The 19,585-nt window shown below is 50.8% G+C and overlaps 2 protein-coding genes across 3 annotated transcripts in view; one reads left to right on the top strand and one right to left on the bottom strand.

Moving 5' to 3' along the window:
- Rcd1 (Reduction in Cnn dots 1) overlaps positions 1 to 11,167 on the top strand; it is a 32,279-nt gene extending 21,112 nt beyond the window's left edge. For both annotated transcript variants that reach the window (XM_077688326.1, XM_077688325.1), the window contains 5 exons: positions 1,568 to 1,639; positions 4,397 to 4,468; positions 4,545 to 4,895; positions 9,448 to 9,547; positions 10,586 to 11,167. In XM_077688326.1, the coding sequence (XP_077544452.1) occupies positions 1,568 to 1,639; positions 4,397 to 4,468; positions 4,545 to 4,895; positions 9,448 to 9,547; positions 10,586 to 11,127 (1,137 nt within the window). In that variant the 3' untranslated portion in view covers positions 11,128 to 11,167. The remainder of the gene's footprint in view (positions 1 to 1,567; positions 1,640 to 4,396; positions 4,469 to 4,544; positions 4,896 to 9,447; positions 9,548 to 10,585) is intronic.
- Positions 11,154 to 12,783, bottom strand: Slimp (Seryl-tRNA synthetase-like insect mitochondrial protein). The gene has a single exon (XM_077688327.1). It carries the CDS (start codon positions 12,604 to 12,606, stop codon positions 11,194 to 11,196), a length of 1,413 nt encoding a protein of 470 aa, XP_077544453.1. The 5' UTR covers positions 12,607 to 12,783; the 3' UTR covers positions 11,154 to 11,193.
- Positions 12,784 to 19,585: the final 6,802 nt, after the last annotated feature.

Raw genomic sequence — 19,585 nt, 5'->3', positions numbered from 1 at the left:
CAACAGCGCTATACGTTTGCATGGGATTTTCAAGGGGATGTTCAGACTGTTCGATATGGACAATAATTCGATATATCCGGGTTTGACTACTCGCAAAATGTTGTAAATGTATAAGGCAGTCATTTTTCCCTTTTGCAGCGAAGAAACTGCATGTAGCACATCCGTGTGGCTGTTGTAAGGTTGAGTGGGAACTTTCTGCAGGGTTCGTGCGGGTCCTTGAAATCCTCGAAAACCCTTGAATTCAGAAGTAGCATTTTCAAGGGCCTTGAAAGTCCTTGAATTTTTACAGGTCCTTGAAAACCCTTGATTTTGGAGTGAAATTAAGAAAACCACTCTGCGTACGAAGAAATGTATTCCTACTCCGTAAATTTTCGCCACGTTTTTACGAGGAAACCTTTGCGTTTCAATTCTTAAACAGAATACACTTAGCAGATAATTTTAAACGCCTGGCCGCGCTGAAATCAGTTTCGGTTTTTAAGGGCCTGGCTGCGCTGAGATCAGTTTCGATTTCAAAGGGTCTAGCCGGATCCATATCCAGTCCATCCCTTCGTGTTTCTTTTGGGAGTTGCGTTGTTCTCTCTCGTAGCTCGAACGTTCGGCGTGGTTTGTGCGGCATGTAATGTGTGCTGTCGAAATTACTGCACGCAGTAACTGTGAGTTCGGATAATGCCTGGTAAATCCAAGTTTCAATGCTCGTGGCTGAACAACGACAGTTATAGGCACTGGCTTGCATTGGACCCGGCGAGTCCACATCGGGTGAAATGCAAGCCTTGCGTGAAGACGTTTGACATCGCTGCTATGGGAGAGTCGGCGCTGAAAAGTCATACGAAAAGCTCCGATCATGACGGGAACGTGAAGGCAGCAGTGAGTAGCAGCATGAAGAACTTTTTGGTGCCCTCGCAAAGCGAGCAGTCCGTGGACCCAACGCCTTCACGTTTGCAGCGTGTGAAATGGCACTGCGGTGCACCGGCAGCAGGGCGCAAAGTGCCCAGCAAAACCAAGGGGGGCAGCGCGTGTCGCTTTGCGCCCTGCTGCCGGTGCACCGCAGTGCCATTTCACACGCTTTCTCGCCCCTCAAAGCGACGGCCCCAACCCTGGAACACATGCACTTGCATGGCGCTGCCCTTTCGTTTCAAAGCGACGGCCCGTCGTTTTAGAGAACCGGGCCCGCTAATGTACTTTTACTGTGTAAAGTGAGAAACCTCTTAATGTTTTCTGTGCAATAAATAATACATCTTGATGCATTGAAACTTGTGTTTTGTGGAAGTAAGGCCCTCAACATGATCCTTGAAAATAGGCTGGCTGGGCCTTGAAAGTCCTTGAAAACCCTTGAATTTTTTTCTTTGATACCAGCATGAACCCTGTTTCTGTTACAAGCTGGCCCCAGTGATCGTCTGGCGGCAGTTGTGAGAAACGTTATTTCAGGGCTTCCTAGTCAAAAGGAAGCCTTCCAGAAGGGTTCTTCCATGAGGCAAGGAGGAGAGGCTGCAGCAGCAGCAACAGCGTAGTGGCGACGTGTTCCGTGTTCGGCGCACATTTTTAGGATATGCTTGGCACTTTTTTGCAGCTCAAGAACCATTTTTCTTCAAGGCCCATCATCTTGATCGGATGGATGGTTGGCGGACTTGTTGCCTGCCAGGTATGTGGCAAAACACTAGGTAGGTAGGTTCCCCAGTGCTGGGGCCCATAATACGTGTCTGCTTGTTCCTCTGGGTGCGTTCTCACCATGGCTTCACTCTTTTTGTTTGTGTTGCCTCGTTTTAGCTTTACTCTGCCCCCACTCAGCCTCTGCGTGCCATTGATTTCAGTTGTGCACTGGGTGTTTAAACAAAAGTGCAGAAATTTTACAGGTGCTTTTGTCGCAAACTAGAATGCTAGTTCCCTTCATGCATTGGAACCATATAGAGGTCTAGTCCAGAACATAGATGATATCCACACATTAATAGATGAATATGAACCCCAAGTAGTGGCGATGCAAAAAACAAATTTAGCAAAAAGACGTAATAAAAGTCTCTTCAATTTTCACTTCCTCAAAAAAGAACAGAAAAGACTGTATCCATGCTTCAGGGGGTGTGACTTTGTGGCACCTGGCATTATTCTCAAGGAAGTACAACTCAACACTGCACTGGAGGCCTTTGCAGCACAAGTTTTTGTCAACAAGCTGATCACTGTTATCTGCCACCATCCAATAATGTGTCACTACAGGAACTTGACCTTGTTGAGCAACTGCCTACACTGTTAGTTATTATGGGAGATTTCAACGCCCATCACTACTGTGGGGAGGTGACAAAATCAACAGCGAGGAAAACTAATCGAACAGTGGGTAGCTGCTAACAGTCTCGTTAGCTAACTAACAGTCCATGTGTTAATTGAGTGCACATCCGGTGATGAGGCCAGAAAATGGCACTTACCTAAATATATACCTACAACATTCCGCTACACCCTTCACTGTTTTTAGGAAATGAACCTATGTTCCCAAACCAATGTTTTTTAACCTATCTTGCAGACATCAAATTTTTAAAGCTCATCTCGTATAGTGCATGACCTCAGAGCCTATGAGCATTGAGCGAGGCCCCGATGTTTCCTTTGTTCGCACGGAGGGCCTGCTCGCGTACAGTCAAACCCGGCTATAACGAACCCGGATAGAGCGAATTATGCTATATATCGAACAAAAATAATTCAGTTACGGAAATACATGGGAAACATATTCCTTATAACGAAGTTCACATCCGATATATCGAACTCTGGGCGCCTAGAATGGCCGCCGAAGTGCATGATCTCGGAGCGGCGATTGAGATGTGGACTGGCCGCGACCACGAAGCAAGAGCCGCGGATTGCGAACTCGTAACAATAAGCTCGTTATAGGCGGGTTCGGCTATATCAAACTATTGGATATATCGAACTAATCGCGGTGCATATTGCAGTTCGCTATAAATGGGTTTCACTGTAGCGTGCTCTTCGGCTCAAGGCGCAGTCACGTCCCATACATAATCCCCTTTATCCGCCATTATGAACATCTTCATGTTTCAGTCTATGGGCCCTGTGCACCCATATATACTGTATTCTAGGATATGCCATGCTCACTTAATACATATTTTAAGTACAAACCTGACTATTGAAGGACCACGTTACATAGTTTTGGCGCTCTTTGGTCTTAGATACCCTTGCGCCAATAAACACAAACCTACATAACCAAAGCTGCTTTTTGATATCGTACGAGCCTGTAGCTTTGTAAATCTGGACCCGCTTTTTCACTCCAGCAGGTGAAAAAAGAACTGTTCGACAATCTACTTCATCTTGACTGATAGCAATGCGATGTAGGAATTGTGGCTTACTCCATTAGCCTGGGCAAAACGTTATTGGAAGTTCTGGGAAAATAGCAATGCAAAACGCGACACTACCGCACCATTTGGCGGCTTTTGTGAGCGGGCACCAGTACTGGCGGGCCTGCTTCTATTCCATCACCTACGTCACCTCCGGCCGCAGGTAATGGCCACCTGTTCTTTCAGTTTCGGTTCCGAAAATGCCAATCTTCACGAGCCGTTTGCATTGCGTGCAGTCATGTTTGAAATGCAGTATTTTGTATTTTGCACTCTTTTTATGTGCACTATTAGGTGACATTAGATGGCAGTGAAAGTTTCAAAAGGATCCTTTTTTTTCTCTGACAGATGCAATAGGAATGATAAATGTACAGGCAAGTGCTCATTTCGCCCTAGTTTTTGAGCACAAATATCATTTTCAAGTAAACAAAAGTTTTGCTAACTCCAGAACCATCGCAAGTGCTCGTATAAGTTTGTAGGCTTCTAATCTCTTTTATTGCACTGAAAAAATGGAGTGTATTGCTCTCTATGCGGTGAGTTTTAAGCATGCGATGCCGACGGCAGTACAAACCCCCGGCAAACACATCCCTGCGCCCGGCAGAGCACCGTGCAAGTCACCGGATAAGCGCGAGCTCCGCGGGACAGGTTCATCTTCTCCATCACAGACCGCTTGGAACTTGTTTCGGCGACTCTCCGCCAGGTGCAAACGCCGTCTGCTTGGAGATACTTTGATCGCCAGTACCTTGTGTGCTTATGAGACTTGGGATTTCGCCATGGTGATTTCACGAGCATCAGCTACTTGATTGGATCCAAACTGGGGCAAAGAAAAATTTGAGGGCAGTTGGCCTTTAAAGAGGGCACTTATATGCGACAGTGCTTCCAATAAAATTAGTTGCAACTCTCTCCCTGTGTTGTTGTGTCGCCCTGAGCTCTAATGTTTTTAAGAGTGAATCAACTTTCCCAAGATCGTGTAGTTGTTCTGTTCCTAAAGTGCTGCTGTACATATGAGTGATACCTGTGTTCTATTCCTCTGCCGAATGGCGCGATCAACGAGCAAGTGCCTGTACCTGCTGCAGGTTTCCCTCCTGGAGTCGGTGGCTGCTGTCGTGTGCCTCGGATTCCCCCTGGTCGGCCTGAGCGGCTCCCGGGTGAGTGCCCGGGACAGCGGCTGTGCCAGCTGTGCCCGGCGGCTGCCAGTGTGCCCGGTCCTTCCCCTCCGCGCAGGACGTGGACGACCCGCTGCTGGACAGCCCGACGGCCACGCTGTTTGTGGTGGGCCAGAACGCGCTGTCGTGCGGCATGGACGAGCTGGAGAACTTCCGGGAGCACATGAAGGCCGAGTCGGGCCTGGTGGTGGTGGGCGGGGCCGACGACAGCCTGCACATGTGCGGCCTCAAGAAGCGCCTTGAGGGCGTCACCCAGGCCATGGTGGACCGCTGTGTGCTGGACGAGGTGGGCGCCTTCCTGCACGGCGTGCTCAGTGCCCCGCATATGGGTCCCGCGGGGGCCTCCAAGGCCCGCCAACGCTCCTCGCCTGCCTCTTCCCGCCGAGTGGCTCGCCGCCGGGGCCGCCAGGTAGGCAGCACGACTGTTGGGGGCTCCTGTGGCAGCTGACTGGCCATCATGCCCTAGATTCTTGCCTTTAAGGTTATTGGGATTATTTGTTATTTCCTAATCATTCAGAAAACTTCCACCTTTTGCTTGTAAATTGACATCGCCATGCTTACAAGTCAAAATATGCTTGCATAAATCCATGACATTACCACTCCTTGCACGGGGTGCCTTTAGCAACTCCAGGTTGGGCAGATCTACGGCTGGCCAGCTTGGGCCTCAGTCATGCGTCAAAATTGCCTTTGTCCACAGGCAACACTATTTTTTCGGCTTAGAAAAGGCGTACGACACTGCTTGGCTTTGTGGTACCCTGCATGACCTCAAATCTTATGGTGTATCAGGAAATATGCCAAACACGTTAGAAAGCTACCTGTCTGAGTGTACATTTCCAGTAAGAGTGGGTGCAGTGCTTTCCAGGTTACACACACATAACAAGGTTCCCTATACTCGGTGACAACTTAAGAACGGCACCGGAAGTTGCCGCTGTGCCTTATCATCGTAGCCAGATGTTTCTCCGCGCGGCGCAAGTAGGGCGTTACTGGGGATATTTTGAACATGGCGTGAGCCGTTCCCATGATTTTTTGGACTTAATATGCTTATAAACGACTCCAGTGACGACAAACAAACTGCGTGAGACAAGGCAGACGATATCACGCATTCATAGCAAACCCCTTTCAAAACGCGTGCGCACTGACGTCACGGGTCCGCCGCTTTGGCGGAGTGATACACTACATGAGGTGGTGCCGTTCTTGCGTTGTAACCGAGTATAGGGCAGAGTACTGAGCTTCACACTTTTTATAAAGATGAACACAGTTTGAACTACTCTTCCGCTGACAATTTGTCCATCTATCTACGTGAACGATATTCATATCGGTTTTTAATTCTGTAACTTCTCTATCAGTGAATGGCAGATGGCTGCTGATAACAAACTTACATAGTGGGCTGGGGAAAATGGTCGTAAAGTAAACCTTGGTAAACCCTGAAAGTAGCAGCTGTATCTTATTCTCTGAGCCGGACGGCCTCTGAGCTGAGCCTGACATTATTCTCAGTAGTGTAGCTGTTCTGATCAAAAAGGAACAAAAACTTTTGGGTGCTGTGCTGGATGATAAGCTTGCATTTATTCCACAAATAAACTGAAAAATGCATAAAAGCAATGAATGCACTACAAGTCTTGTTTCACCAGTCATGTGGAGCATATAAGACCTGCAGTTTGCACCTCTTGAAGTCTTTTGAGTTCGCACTTTGACTGTGGGAGTGCTATATATGGGTCTGCCACTAAAACGGCATTAAAAATGTTGGATCCAGTGCTGCACCAGGGCTCCGCCTTGCATTTGGAGCCTTTGGGACAAGCCCCATCAAAAGCTTGTGCATCGAATGTGACCGATGGTGCTTTAAACCAGCGCACATGTACTACTAAGTATGCCTTGAAGGGGAAGTCTATGAGCAATCGTCGATGTATTCTCATCGTCAGGGTTGTGTCCTATCTCTGTGCTGTTTTCGTTGCGATTAGATGAGCCGGCAGAAGAACTCAATGGAACCTGCAGAATTGCTTCCGCTGGTGCAGTGGTGCCTCGGGATATCGTCTCCAGTGTCCTGTGACATGTCGCGTAGAGAAGTTGACCAAAGAAACACCAAGACTTTACAACACACATGCCCACATAGCTTTTACACACATGCTTTCACTGTCGCATAGGACCAGCATCTTTGCAGCAGGAGGCATTTTAATTACAGCACATGAAAACAGCATCCGTTATACTCCCAGTCATGGCACTACAGTTGTGCAAACCAAGTAAAAACATCTTGAACTCGGGGAGATATATGCTTTAAAACTGACCAGCGTGTCAGTACTTCACAGCTCCCCTTCCGAGACATGAAGCCACTCATACAAGAGGAACTTTGGAACAGTGCAGCACAACAATGGGACACACGGGGAACAGATGTCCTATTATAAAGCCACTAATAGGTAAATAAACTGAGCCCTTTGAAGTGCACCAAGATTTGGCATGTGTGGAGTGCAACTTTCGGTACTACGCGTCCAACCACGGGGCAAGGAAACAACTCTTCCCCAAACCCGCACCTCTCGTTTCTAGCTTATCACCTCTGAGGCATGTGGCCCCAGAGCGCCCCTGAAAGGAGGGCTGCAGTGAGCTGTGCAGTGACAGAGCCAAGTGTCGACTGGCAAGAACTCGCTCGTTGGGAGGGGAAGAAGTGCAGCGAACCAGGGCCAGGACTCCCAGGGCAGCCCTCCACCCCATCACACAGGGCCATGTGGAAAGAAAACTCTTTGTCGTGTGCTCGTCCTTTTCGCCTGGCCCCCTTGCCCTGCAGACCGCCTGCTGTGCGCGGCTGTGAACTGGAGACACGCAGTCAGTCGGTCACCAATGCGGAAACAAAGCCGCCTCTCAGCTGATGGGGCTCGACAGTGGTTGCACTGCTGTGGTCTGAAGGTGCCGTGATAATCTCCAGAAGAAAAGAAAAAGCAGATGCTGCAGCAAGCGTCAAGTAACCTGCAGCCAATTTGGTGTCCAAGATTAAAGGCCACACATTTGAGCCTACTGCCCATGCTGTGGGGCGGTAGTGTAACAGGACAAGTGGTGGACTTTGGATTTGGCTCCTAGGCGTGCTTGCCGTTGCACAAGGCGTGGCTCTTGCTTCAATTTGTGGAGGCAAAATTTGCAGAAAGCTATGCCGAGCACTGGACGCCTTGTTTTTAAACACGCTGACCGTAAGGCTGACGACCCGGGCGTGCATGCATTGACAGAAGGCAGAACAGTCTCGTATGGCGCTTTTGGCCATCTTTGTTTGATTGCCAGCACCGCTAAATGCTGCCATCAGTCTGCTCAGGTCCCAACCTGGGGAAAGTACCGTCAAGGGAGGTTGGCATGCGAAGGCTGCCCACTTGGTGTGATCCTCCTCCGTGTAGTCTTTTGCCTCCATGTGTGCTGAAGGACTCAAATACGGTGTCCCAGGGCGAATTGAAAGCCTAGTCATGAAAAGTACAGTCCAAGTAGGCCCACACATCCCCATGTGGCTTTTGCCTTGCTGCACACGAGTGCAGGCTACAATTAAGGAATGTGTCACGGCTGGTACTGACATGCCGTCTACAAGTTCTTTCCTGTATGCACTGGAAGCTGCTTCACAAGGAAAAAGCAACATGCTGCAGTGATGATTATGTGCACATGCTCAGGGTGTTACGAACAGTTGCCGACTGCCTTTTTGGACGCCCTATTTTTCAGACTTGCCTGAATACTCAGACTCTGCTATGTCACCGTCACGGGTTCTATAGAGTAAAACTCTGGCTGAAATTTCGGACGTTTGAAACCCTTGTCTTTCAATCACGAGTCGAAATCTGCCAAAAAGGCAAACAACACACTGCCACTTTGTTTTTGTGCAGCCTCTAATCCATGTTCCACGCGTATCACCAGCTATCTTCCATACAGCCTCGGTAGCAGGCACGGCTTGCTGCTCTGTCCCACTAGCCGCATGGAGGAAAGAGGCCAGTCATCAGTGGCCACGGTGGCTGCTTAGTCGCACATGGTCGGTAGTGCTGTTTGCATTGCTGCTTCAACAACTGATTGTGGTTTTGTGCAAGCTGACCAATTGGTACAGCAATGTAACGCCCCGCGAAACAGACGGACAAGTTTTTCAAGCTGTTCGATAAATAAAGTGGCTTTTTTATTTTATTTTTTTGTGTCCATTCGCTTTTTTGGACTTCCAAACGCTAAGTCGGCCCCTTGAGGGTCCAAAAAATCAGTGGAGGACTGTATTTGATTATGAGAGTTAAATAAACATAGATACCTAATATTTCCCTCGTAAAAGCTTCGTTGAACATGCATGGTCAGGTAACCATGTGAACTTTGAGGAGAGCTTTTGTGCATTCCCGAATTTTTTGAAGACGACCTTCTACACTGGTTTGAATACGTACACCTTCGAGTTCTTTTAAAATATTGTTTTTAATCTTCGCAACACCTTGAATAACACCTTTTAACCTTCACTGAACTATTCTACCGTGTCTGGCGCATTATAACCGAAAGGTTGCTGTGCCAAAAAAAACCCCATCTTCCTCTTGTGTGTGCATTCCTGTAGGTGACTGTTGGGGAAACCACCTGCCCTGGTGGCTCAGTGGCCGAGGCATTCTGCTGCTGAGCCCAAGGACATGGTTCCGATTCCAACCGTGGTGGCGGTCTTTCTCAGGGAGGTGCAAACTAAAAAGCCAGATGTGGGTGCACGTTGAAGATGGTCCACATCAATCCAGAGCCCTCCACTACAGCACACAGCGTAGCTTTGGTGCAGCCTCAGTGCATAGACCGCATAATTGAAGAAACTGATAGCACACTGGAAATCCTTTGCAGAAGTTTTGTTCCAGATGGCAAACGGAGCAGTGCCTGTTTGTGTGTGGTCCATGTGTGGGTGGCATCAGAGGGGCCTTGGCCCTCGCGCAGTGTGGATGCGAAAGCGTTGCGCCCTGGAGGCTCAGCCTGGTGCCTTTCTCTCTTGCATGTGCTGCTGCTGCCAGTGCCGACCGTACTTCTACCAGCAGCCAGGCTCTGGGGGGAGCTCCAGTACGGACACAACACCAGGCTCCAGCCCCACGACCATCCTGGCGGCCACTGGGGGTAATGACCCGAGCCAGGCACCAGTGGGGCTCTGCGACTGTCAATCGAAGAGCCCCAGTGGGCAGGCTGTGCCCGACTACTTGAGTGCCTCAACGGCACGACATTTCTCGTGTTGCAGCGACAGAGTTGCTTGGAAATGGGAAAGGCTTCCGACGGTGCAGTTGGCTGCTGGGAAATGGGCTACGAGCTAATTTACCGATCATTTTACGCTGGCATCAAAGTTTGCACTGCACTTGGATGTTGCATCCGCTATTAAGTTTCATGCCCATTGACTTCCGCCCGCATTGTGATGCATGGGGCAGGGAAGCTTCTGTTCTTGCATTGTGTTAGTAGTGCTCAAGATTTTTGAGTGCACTTTCAGAGGGCATTTTTTGTGTGTGAAAGTGCAAACTGGCTATGCTGTTGGAAGTCCGTGAACATGGGCACCCACACCGGTTTCTAGAGGGGAAATTGCATGTTTTCATGAATGGAGATTTGTGGATTTTGAAGCCGTCAAAGTTGGGGTGGGCAGTGTTCTGGGTCTATATCAAAATAGATGTTTTGACCCAAATAGTGAATGGACGACATTTTGGGCAGAGCCGTTCGCTTAGAAATTCGCGGCATATTGTTCCTGAAGGCGAGAAAGGAGCGCTGCTGCTGCTGCGGTGCCAGAGCCTTGGTGGCCCCAGTTGCAGCTCTTTCCAGTCAGAGGCGTGGGTGTGTAAACCTACTGATCATCATTGTTGGTCTCACCTTGTGTGCTGCAAGACGATGCCCATGCCCAGAACTTCATAGTGGAATGGAATATGCATGACAGCTCTGCTCATTTACTTCACACCAGAAGCAGCACAAGTACTTCTCTTTCAACAGATGACAGTTGCGTGAGCATGCGTGCCACGTCACTGTTGAAAAACACGGTGCGGCAGTCCTTGCAATGTTCTTGCATTGCATTTGATGCATCATTGTTGCTTGACACACTGAACTGCAGGTTAGCGTCATGGGACGTGAGCCCCGATCAAGTGTTGGAAGCTCACACCCTCGCCTGTGTTGTTGTTTCAGCAAACACCAAGCGCGGGCGTCGTGTCGGCCGGCCCCCCAAACAGCCGGAGAAGCCTGCCCGGCCCCGGCCTGCCCCCCCGGCCGCCACCGCCGGCCCTGCACGCAGGCGCGCCCCGGCCCCCGAGGAGCCGGCCGTGACAGGAGACCTGATGCCCACGTCGTCCCTCTGGTCGCAGTCCCTGATCGACTCGCCCCTGTCTCCTCCGCCCGGGGGCGAGGGCGTCGAGCAGCCAACGGCGGGGGCCCGGGAAGGAGAGGGCAAGTTCGTGAGCCTCGCCGAGGCAGGCATCCGGACGAGCCTGCTGCAGAAGCGGGGCAAGCCGGCCCAGAAGCCAGTCTGCAAGATGCTGCTGCCCGCAAGCCTGTCCATGGTGGTGGCCTCGGAGCCGGCCCTGGACAGCAGCGCCCTGGAGATGCTTGCCGAGGCGTCCAGCAGCCAGGCCAAGATGGCCTCCAGGGCCGCACCCGGCCGCCCACGGGTGCCCTCGTCGGCCACCACCAGGACGAGGAAAGTGCGCGTCCCGCGTTTCTACGACAGCTGATTGGCTGCCAAGGAGACACATTAAAGTTGCACCCACAGCAGAGCCCCTTTTATTGTGTCCCCCCCTCTAGCAGTGCTCGAGAGCCGCCGGGAAGGCGTCCTTCTGCTGAGCATTCTCCAGGATACACGCCACCAGGGTGTGTATGTTGGCGACGCATGCGTAGGCGGTGTGCAGGAACTGGGCATCTGCGGCCTTGGTGCCCGACACCATAATGAGCCGGCGGCTGACGAAGTCGTCGTGCAGGCTGAGGAAGCCGCAGGGCACGTAGCGGCCCTGGGCCGGCGACCACACCTCGAGGGACACGCGCAGGCTCTCGATGAAGCCCAGCTCTGGGGGCGGGGCCAGCACAAGGCGGAAGGGCAGCCCCAGCTCCTCGTACCAGCCTCGCACAGCGGCCAGCAGGCCCTCGAACAGGGGCAGCAGCTCGTCCGGGTGGCCCGCCGCAAAGGCGGCCGCCTCGGTCGACTGGGTCAGCGACAGCAGGCCCGGCAGGAGCGCGTCGCACTTGGCTACATACCGGCGGCCGACCGTGTGGTACCGGGCGGGCACGTCCCGGGGCTGGCGCCGGGTCAGGTAGGCGGCGAACGACTCGAGCGCCGACGAGCCCACCAGATGCATGTGGTGGCCGCCGCTGTGCTCCTTGCTCTCGATGGCCATGCTGTGGTCAAAGTTGTTCGGGTCCGTGCCGCAGCCCTCGACCACGGCGTCGACCACCCAGTCGGGTCCGTTCATTGGCACGCTGCCAAACTTGAGCAGCCGCTCGCTGAAGAAGCGACACAGCTTCAGGTGCAGGCGCGCCGGCATGTTCTTCAGGTAGCACAGCCGCGGCTCGAGCCGCAGCACGATCTCTGCGCCGCCGATCTCCAGGTGAGACGCCGGGTGGAAGGGAAACTTGGGCACTGCCCCGTATTCTGCGCACATAGACTGGATCGCCGCGCTAGCGGGCCGGATGAAGTTGGGCAGCTGTAGAATCAGGGGCATCACCTCTTCTTCCTTCGCGTACAGGGACTGCTTCACTTCACGCTCGGTCGTGTAGTGTGTCTGAAGCTCGGTCTTCAGTTCTGGCTCGCTCTGAGTCTCCTCGCCGCCAGTCTTCCAGTAGGTGCTCAGGGTCCGAGTCAGCTGCATTATCTCCAGTTGGACTCGCTTTAGTTCATTTTTAACTATTCGTAGCGAAGGCAGCTTCGTGCTCAGTGACGAAATGTCCAAGTCAATGCCCCGTGCCTTTAAGGTATTCTGCAGGACTGGAAGGTCGTTGACAATTTTGTCGATTTCCAAATACGGTAGGAGAAGCGCTCGCCTGTTCCTGGCTTCTTTGCCACGAATATACAGTGCCGATGTGCGCATGGTTGTCAATACTCTCACGGGCTTGGAAGTCGCGCAGAGGTACAATTCTGGCAGGCCGGCGGTACAGCAGGCACCAAGCCGCAGAAGTTCCCGGACGCGGCATCTGCTACTCCCAATGTGCGCAACCGGCATATTTTTTAAAACCTGCACTTTTGAACTGTTCCCGCGGTACGCACTTCACACTCACGAACGATACATGTATTTACGTACGAATATTGCGCTGCAACAGTCGCCACTTGCGAGGTCCACCACCTGCCCTTCGTCGGAATTTACCGAGCATTTCCTGACCTGACGTTCAGGAACGGTGGACGAGCCCTACTGCGCATGCGCCAATTAGACATAAAAAAACAAGAACCTAATTCCGCCAAAACTGGCCGCTACGTCCCACAAAAGTGGCGTACGTTACAAAAAAATTGCGGAATTGCATAAAATTGTAATTAATAAAATATTGCTGCGTATGTTTTTGGCTGTGACAAAGTAATATTACCAAATACAAGGTGTATTTTGGCAGCGTCTGGAACCCCGCGTTGGGCACGAGACTGAGCCCCCTCGCGATGACTCCTGCCCCGCGTGACGTCATACGTCATGTTGACGCGTCTTCTGCCACGCGCGTGGCACAAGCCACGCCCCCCTGGCAACGGCTGCTGCCACACGTGATGTCATAATGACGTCATGAAGACGTCACAACACTAATAATTTGGTCTCCTCGATTTGGCTACACTTTCTGCACCAGTTCACAAAAGTGCCGTGCAAGTGCAGCGCCAGTTCTTTCGCACGCTACACCTTGCACGAGACGAGAACTCGCACAGGGGCTAGTGCAGAAGTGTAGAAGAACTGGGGCGGTATTCTCGTAACTGTCCCTTTTGAAAACGTCCCTTTTGCGTCCCTTTCATCGTGACGTACTTCCGGTTAAGCAGTGGACGTTGGCAGCATGGAGCAAAGTTAGCAGTAGACCTGTGCGCCGCCGCGCCACGCCGCCGCCGCCGCCTGTTTTGGTCGCGCCGTCTGCGCCGCCGCCGAAGTCGCGGGAATGAGCACGCCGCCGCCGCCGCCGGGCAAAATTTTCGGCGCGCCGCCGGCCCCGCGCCCCGCCTATTATGCGACTCTTCTGAAGAACGAAGGAGTATGAAAGGAAAATGCGTCGCTTCGCTGGAAGTTGTCGTTTCTCCCTCTGCAAGAAATGCCTCTCTCAGCGGGGCTGTTCGTCGGGAAATAATCGCGATCCACCATGCATAAACGGATGATTTGTACTTTCAGCCTGGAATCAGTCATTCTGCTGCTCTTGTGGCGAGACTTCTAGTCCCCTTCCTTCTCCTCCTTCTCCGAATACCTTTTCTTCCCGGCCCGTCCGCCCCATACCAAGCCTCTTGCATGCGTCCCGCGACCTTGTTAACAAAGGATAAATGCGTGATTGCCTACTGTCTCGACGCGCTTGACTCGGAATCCTCTTGAAGCACCCCACCTTTTCCCTCTGCCACGCAAGCACGACACCTTTCTTGTTTTATCCGCTTTCTCAGAAACTCTAAAATCACCAGGCACTCATGTTACTCCAGGCACCCATGGTTAAATAGGTCCACCCGACTCTCTCTGTGTCAATAGCCCTCTTTCTTTCTTCTCCAAAGGGAAGTAGGATGGAGGACAGGAGCGAACGCAAACTTTATCCCCTCAAGCCATATTATTTGTACTGTACAAACATGACCAAAAGTGTTTGACCACCTTCCTTCTTAATAAAGGCCGGTCCCTTGGCGTATTAATAACATCGTCATCCAACGGGGATAAAAGTATACACTGCAAGGAAAATAAAACACTAACACAAAAGATGCGGTCTCAGAGCGACTGACATGAATAAATGCGGATAAAAGAGAACGACCGAAGTGCACAAGTCTCCAAAATCAGTGCGCCAGCTCCTCCCACCACTCGTCGATTCTCTCAAGGGGACAAGCCGCTAACATCGAAGAATAAAACCCCGTAATCAGCACGGGAACAGTGCACAAGAAACCGCCGCAGTAGCGGCCAAGCTTGAATGGGCAGCGTCATTACGGGAAGAGGGCATGGGAAGTGGGTCAATAAATGAGCTGTCCAGGTACGCAGGAACATAGGCGTGCGCACAGGGGGAGCCGGGGGGGCGACCGCCTCCCCTAATCATCTTGGGGGGGCGCCAAATTTGCCCCATACCTTTACTCAATCGAACCTGTTCCGTAAGGGTATGACCACGCGTGTTTTCACGGTAATGGCAGCCGAAGAACTTTCACGTTACCTTCCAAAAGCTGTTTACTTTCAGTCCCGGAAAGGTGGGGATCGACCAGAAGCAGGCTGTTGTGAGAAACACGTTATCACATAATTTTAAAATTTCCATCTATTGCGGAGCCTGTCCTTTTTCTACTTTTCCTCGTAAATAACGTGCGCAGCACTGATCAAAAGAGCCGCGCAAAAGCGAGTTTCAGAATAGACCATATTAAGTTTATAAATTCATACGCATTTCTTCCATTTCTTCTCAATGGATCTTATAAATTCTTACACATGGGAAGAGGTCGGGAGTTGGCGGGTGGAAGGGAAGGGGGGGGGGGGGGCGCTGCGGTAAGACTTCGCCCCCCCCCTAATCTAGAACCCTGCGCACGCCTATGCGCAGGAAAGGTCAATGAAAGCGCAGCTAGGATCTCCGGAACTGTGAGCCTGGCACAAGCATTCTCAACTCATTAACGTCAGCAATGCATTACTTAAACGAATGTGAAACACAAAATTGGAAGGAAATTCTAATACCCGCACAACTTCAGACAACCAATGTCGTATTTGAGCACTGTGATAAAATAGCGTCCCAGAGGGCAGAGGAGCGTACGTCATGCTGCCCTTTCTCGCTGGAGGCCAGTTAACTAGACGATTTGGAGAAAAAGAATTCAGAAATAATGGTGAAAGGTACCATAAGAAAATCTACAGAAATTCAGAGGGTTGTCTACGAATGCATTCTTACTCCTCTTGCCTTCATTGCGAGTTCTTTACAGCCGAATTAGGCTATCCCAAACAGAGCTTCGACGAGCAATGTCCACGCTCCGCAAGAAAGCTATGATTTTGAAACGTATTAATAGCGCGTGCTGCGTGACGTGAACGTGATTGATTGTGGGGTTTAGCGCACCGAAGCTACACATGAGCTATAAGAGAGAGAGAAAGAGAGCGAGACGGAGAGAGAATAAATTTCGTCAGCACAAAAATTGCGGAGTAGTGTCCTCATTTCAGGACCCCATTCGTGGTGCCAGCTGCGACGGCCATTTCCACCAACCGAAGCTGGTCGTCCGCACTGGATCAAAATTAATCCGAAGCGCCTCATAGCCCATGTGTTTTTTGACACCTGTGATAAAAAAAAAAAAACCCATGGGCTATAGAGGCGCGCTGTAGTGGGAGGCTCCGGATTAATTTTGATCCCGTGTGGATTTTTACCGTGCGCCAACATCTCAACACAATGGGATCTTCGCTTTTCCACTCAATCTGAAAAGCAGCCACCGTGGCTGTGATGGGTGAACCCCGGAAACGGAAAAAATGGTCCCATACTCCAATCGACGTGTTTCCCTTCAAGTTAGATTTGAACTTTTTTGCGCTTTTGATTTTATCCCTTTGCGTTTTAGCCGAAGGGTTGAGGAAGAGATGGAATGCTTTGATATTCCTATAGGGGCAGAAATTAACGCCACTGGAGGCTAAAACCTAACAAACCAAATTGGGTCGACAGACGGACGGTTTGATGGATGGATGGATGAATGGATGGGTGGATGGATGGATGGATGGATGGATGGTAGGGCTGAGCATCGATAAAAAAATTTAATGCAAGTAGTTGGATTAAAACCACACAAACAACAATTGCGAAGCCAGGAAGCCTGGAACCGCCGGTTTAGTAGCTTAGTCGGACACAGCTAGCCTCTCAGTGTCTGGAATGTCGACGCTCTACGCTGCGAGGTTTCATCAGTATCGGTGAAAATTGAACTAGAAGCCGTGGGAGCTCCACCAAAGAAGCGCACAGCGTCGTCCCAGGTCTAGGCCATTTCGGTGTACGGACATATCGGTGTACGGACGTTTCGGTGCACGGCATTTCCTTGCGCGAACATTTCGACGACCGTATTATCTGGTGCTTGTTTGCTTGAAACAGCCGTTATATTTTTATTTTCGCTTAACATGGGTTTTGGACAACAATCTAGGGCAGCGATTGCCTTTTAATATTGATGTCGTGTTCGCAATTTTTTGCCAGGTATTTTTAGAAACGGGACATTTTTGTATTTTTCTTTAATACCTAGTTCAGGGAACACCTGTTTTGCAGCTAGCTGATTAAATTCTTCTGCACATGTTTTTTTTTTTTTAATTTACAACAAGACGTTATTTGTATTCGCTCTTTTTTGGAGCATGCTAATCAGCAAAGACAATTTAGCCGATGTTTTCGATGGCTAACGCATTCTTTATGTATTTTTTTCTAAATAAAATGCACACTCTCACAATCCTCAACTTTACAAACATTCGGTTGCCCCTAAAATGCAGACAATCTTATGAAAAGTTTATTTAGGCTGCGCTGTCATGTTTAAATGAATTTGGAGACACTGTTCTCGCCAGCTTTTTTTTTTTACGGACAAGTTTAGGATATTGTCGCGGAGGAAGAACGGGCCTTTTGAAAACAGCTGCAGGTTCTATATCTCATCAATGCTGATCAAGCGCGTACAGGTTGTGCGTACAAATACCACCAATTCTGTTCGGTCAAACCAACCTCCGTTTTAGCTTTACATGCTTACTTTCATTTCCTTTTAATTCTCCCAGCCCCCCCCCCCCTCCCCCCAATCTGTCTGTAAGTTTTAACCTTCCCAGATTTCTTTTTCAGTAATATTATGGTTATTATGTTCAATTTCCCGTGGAAATCTTACAGGCAAAGCGGCCATCACATTCTCCAAAGAGTCACCGCATTGATGCAAGAAAAAGCGATACATTCGGCGTGAGCTCACACGACCTCTGTAGTGCACAACAAAAAGCCACCCGAAAAGCCGCTGAGGACACAATGACCAGGATCGTTGGCGCCTGTCGCCCCCATCGAGGAACAAGCTCGTTGGCTGCATTCTTCCGCGCGTCGCGGCCACACGGAAGGCGCCCCTCTCCAGGAATCGCTCTTTCCTTTCAGTCGCCCCACCTACAATTAACTCTTCAAGTCGCGCATATCATGGACACCGCAGACATTCCTCCTTTTCTTCCATTGTAAGAGGGGAAAATTTTGAATAGGCTGGTTTTGCGAGAGCCGCGACAGTCGTATTCACGTTTTCGATGCCCAGTTTACACTTTGAAGAAACACAACTGACAACCCCCTCTATCTACCAAGGGGGCTGGTCTAAGCACTTAGCCCTCCCCACCCCCACCCGTTTAGCCACTCCACCGTGCGAACAATGGCTAGTTTTCGAGTAGAACCAACACCGACTGCAAGAATAAATCGATAGAGAAAATTATGAATTATTAAAATGGATGCACCCGCGCTTAAGCTAGCTCGTTTCCTTTCTTTCTTTCTTTCTTTTCGCGGTGGTTTGGCGGACGGGGAAGGGGGGAGGGGGGGAGATAGGAAGCGAATAAAAGCAGCCGCGTCTTGCAGCGGTGGGTGAAGTGAAATCAAAGCCTTTCGGTAACACTTGAATTAAAATATTATAGTTGTTCACATGAATGCTGAAATAAAAATGGTAGAAGGGAATTAAATTAACAACTTTCCTTTTTTTTAACATTTAATTTCGAAATTGGGTTTTAGGCGCTAATGCTCTCGAACGTAAAATTGTATCGTCTGACGAAACGAAAGTATTAAAGCTAAAATGTTTAAAGAAATGCCTGGGACATCCCGTGCACCGAAATGTCCGCACCGAGACGTGCTGCACCGAATTGTCCTACACATGTCCGGATCCCCCACGGTTTTTGCATATTTTCTTTCCCCCAAAATCCCCCCCCCTCTCTCTCTCTCTCTCTCTCTCTCTCTCTCTCTCTCTCTCTCTCTCTCTCCCCCCTCCACCACCAACACCACCACCCGCTATTCCGCGCCGCGCCGCGCCGCCACCGATCCGGGGACCCCCCGCGCCGTTTCACGCCGCCGCCGGAGGTGGGAACACCGGCGCGCCGCCGCCGGCGATTTCTGACCGGCGCACAGGTCTACCCACAATTCTCATGGCGGCGTGCGATCGCAGCGACACTTTCCACTCTAGGTGATATGAGAAACTTATGTTTCGGACTACACTACACAAAATAATGGCAATTTGCCATCTCCTCGATTCGGCTACACTTTCTGCACTAGTTCACAAAAGTGCCGTGCAAGTGCAGCGCCAGTTCTTTCGCAAGCTACACCTTGCACGAGACGAGAACTCGCACAGGGGCTAGTGCAGAAGTGTAGAAGAACTGGTGCAGCACGGCGTCAAATCGAGGGCCGAAGTGCAGGTGGCGCAAGCTGCACTGGTAAATTGAGTGCGCGAGTGCTGCACCGCCTGAACTGGTGCAGAAAGTCTAGCCAAATCGAGGAGACCATTTGGCTACACTTTCTGCACCAGTTCAGGCGGTGCAGCACTCGCGCACTCGATTTACCAGTGCAGCTTGCGCCACCTGCACTTCGGCCCTCGATTTGACGCCGTGCTGCACCAGGGGCGGTATTCTCGAGTTTTGTCCCTTTTGCGTCCCTTTCAAAAGTGTCCCATTTAGCGAGCACTGATTGGCTAAAAGCCAACAACCGGAAGTGACGTAACGCAAGCGCGGCAAACCTACTGCTAACTAGAGGTGTGCGCCGTGTCGGTTTTGACCGGCGGCGGCGTGGTGGTCGTTTTTTGTCGGCGGCGGCGGCGTCGGCGGCGCGGCGCCGGGTATTCATCGGCGGCGGCGCACGGCCAATTTTTGTTGGCGGCGGCGGCGCCGGCGGCGCCGAAACCGGAACCGCAAATTAAAAAAAGGCCAGCCATTAAAAAAATCGTTCCGCTACATCCAACGCGATTTGGACAACATTCAGCTGTGGTGTCACAAGCGGCACATGTCATTAAACCTGAAAAAAACCTGTACACATGTGTTTTACGAAGAAAAGAAATGCCTCGAAAAATTTTTACGCTATAGACGGGTACTCGTTGCAAACTGTCCC

The sequence above is a fragment of the Haemaphysalis longicornis genome, unplaced genomic scaffold (genome assembly GCF_048455015.1).
Source record: "Haemaphysalis longicornis isolate Haplotype H1 unplaced genomic scaffold, Haemaphysalis longicornis Haplotype H1 scaffold_1, whole genome shotgun sequence".
In the NCBI taxonomy this organism is placed as follows: domain Eukaryota; kingdom Metazoa; phylum Arthropoda; class Arachnida; order Ixodida; family Ixodidae; genus Haemaphysalis; species Haemaphysalis longicornis.
This window is presented reverse-complemented; position numbering and strand designations above follow the sequence as displayed.

Coding starts and splice junctions, on each gene's coding strand:
- Slimp (XM_077688327.1), bottom strand. CDS start 12,606: ATGCCGGTTGCGCACATTGGGAGTAGCAGATGCCGCGTCCGGGAACTT.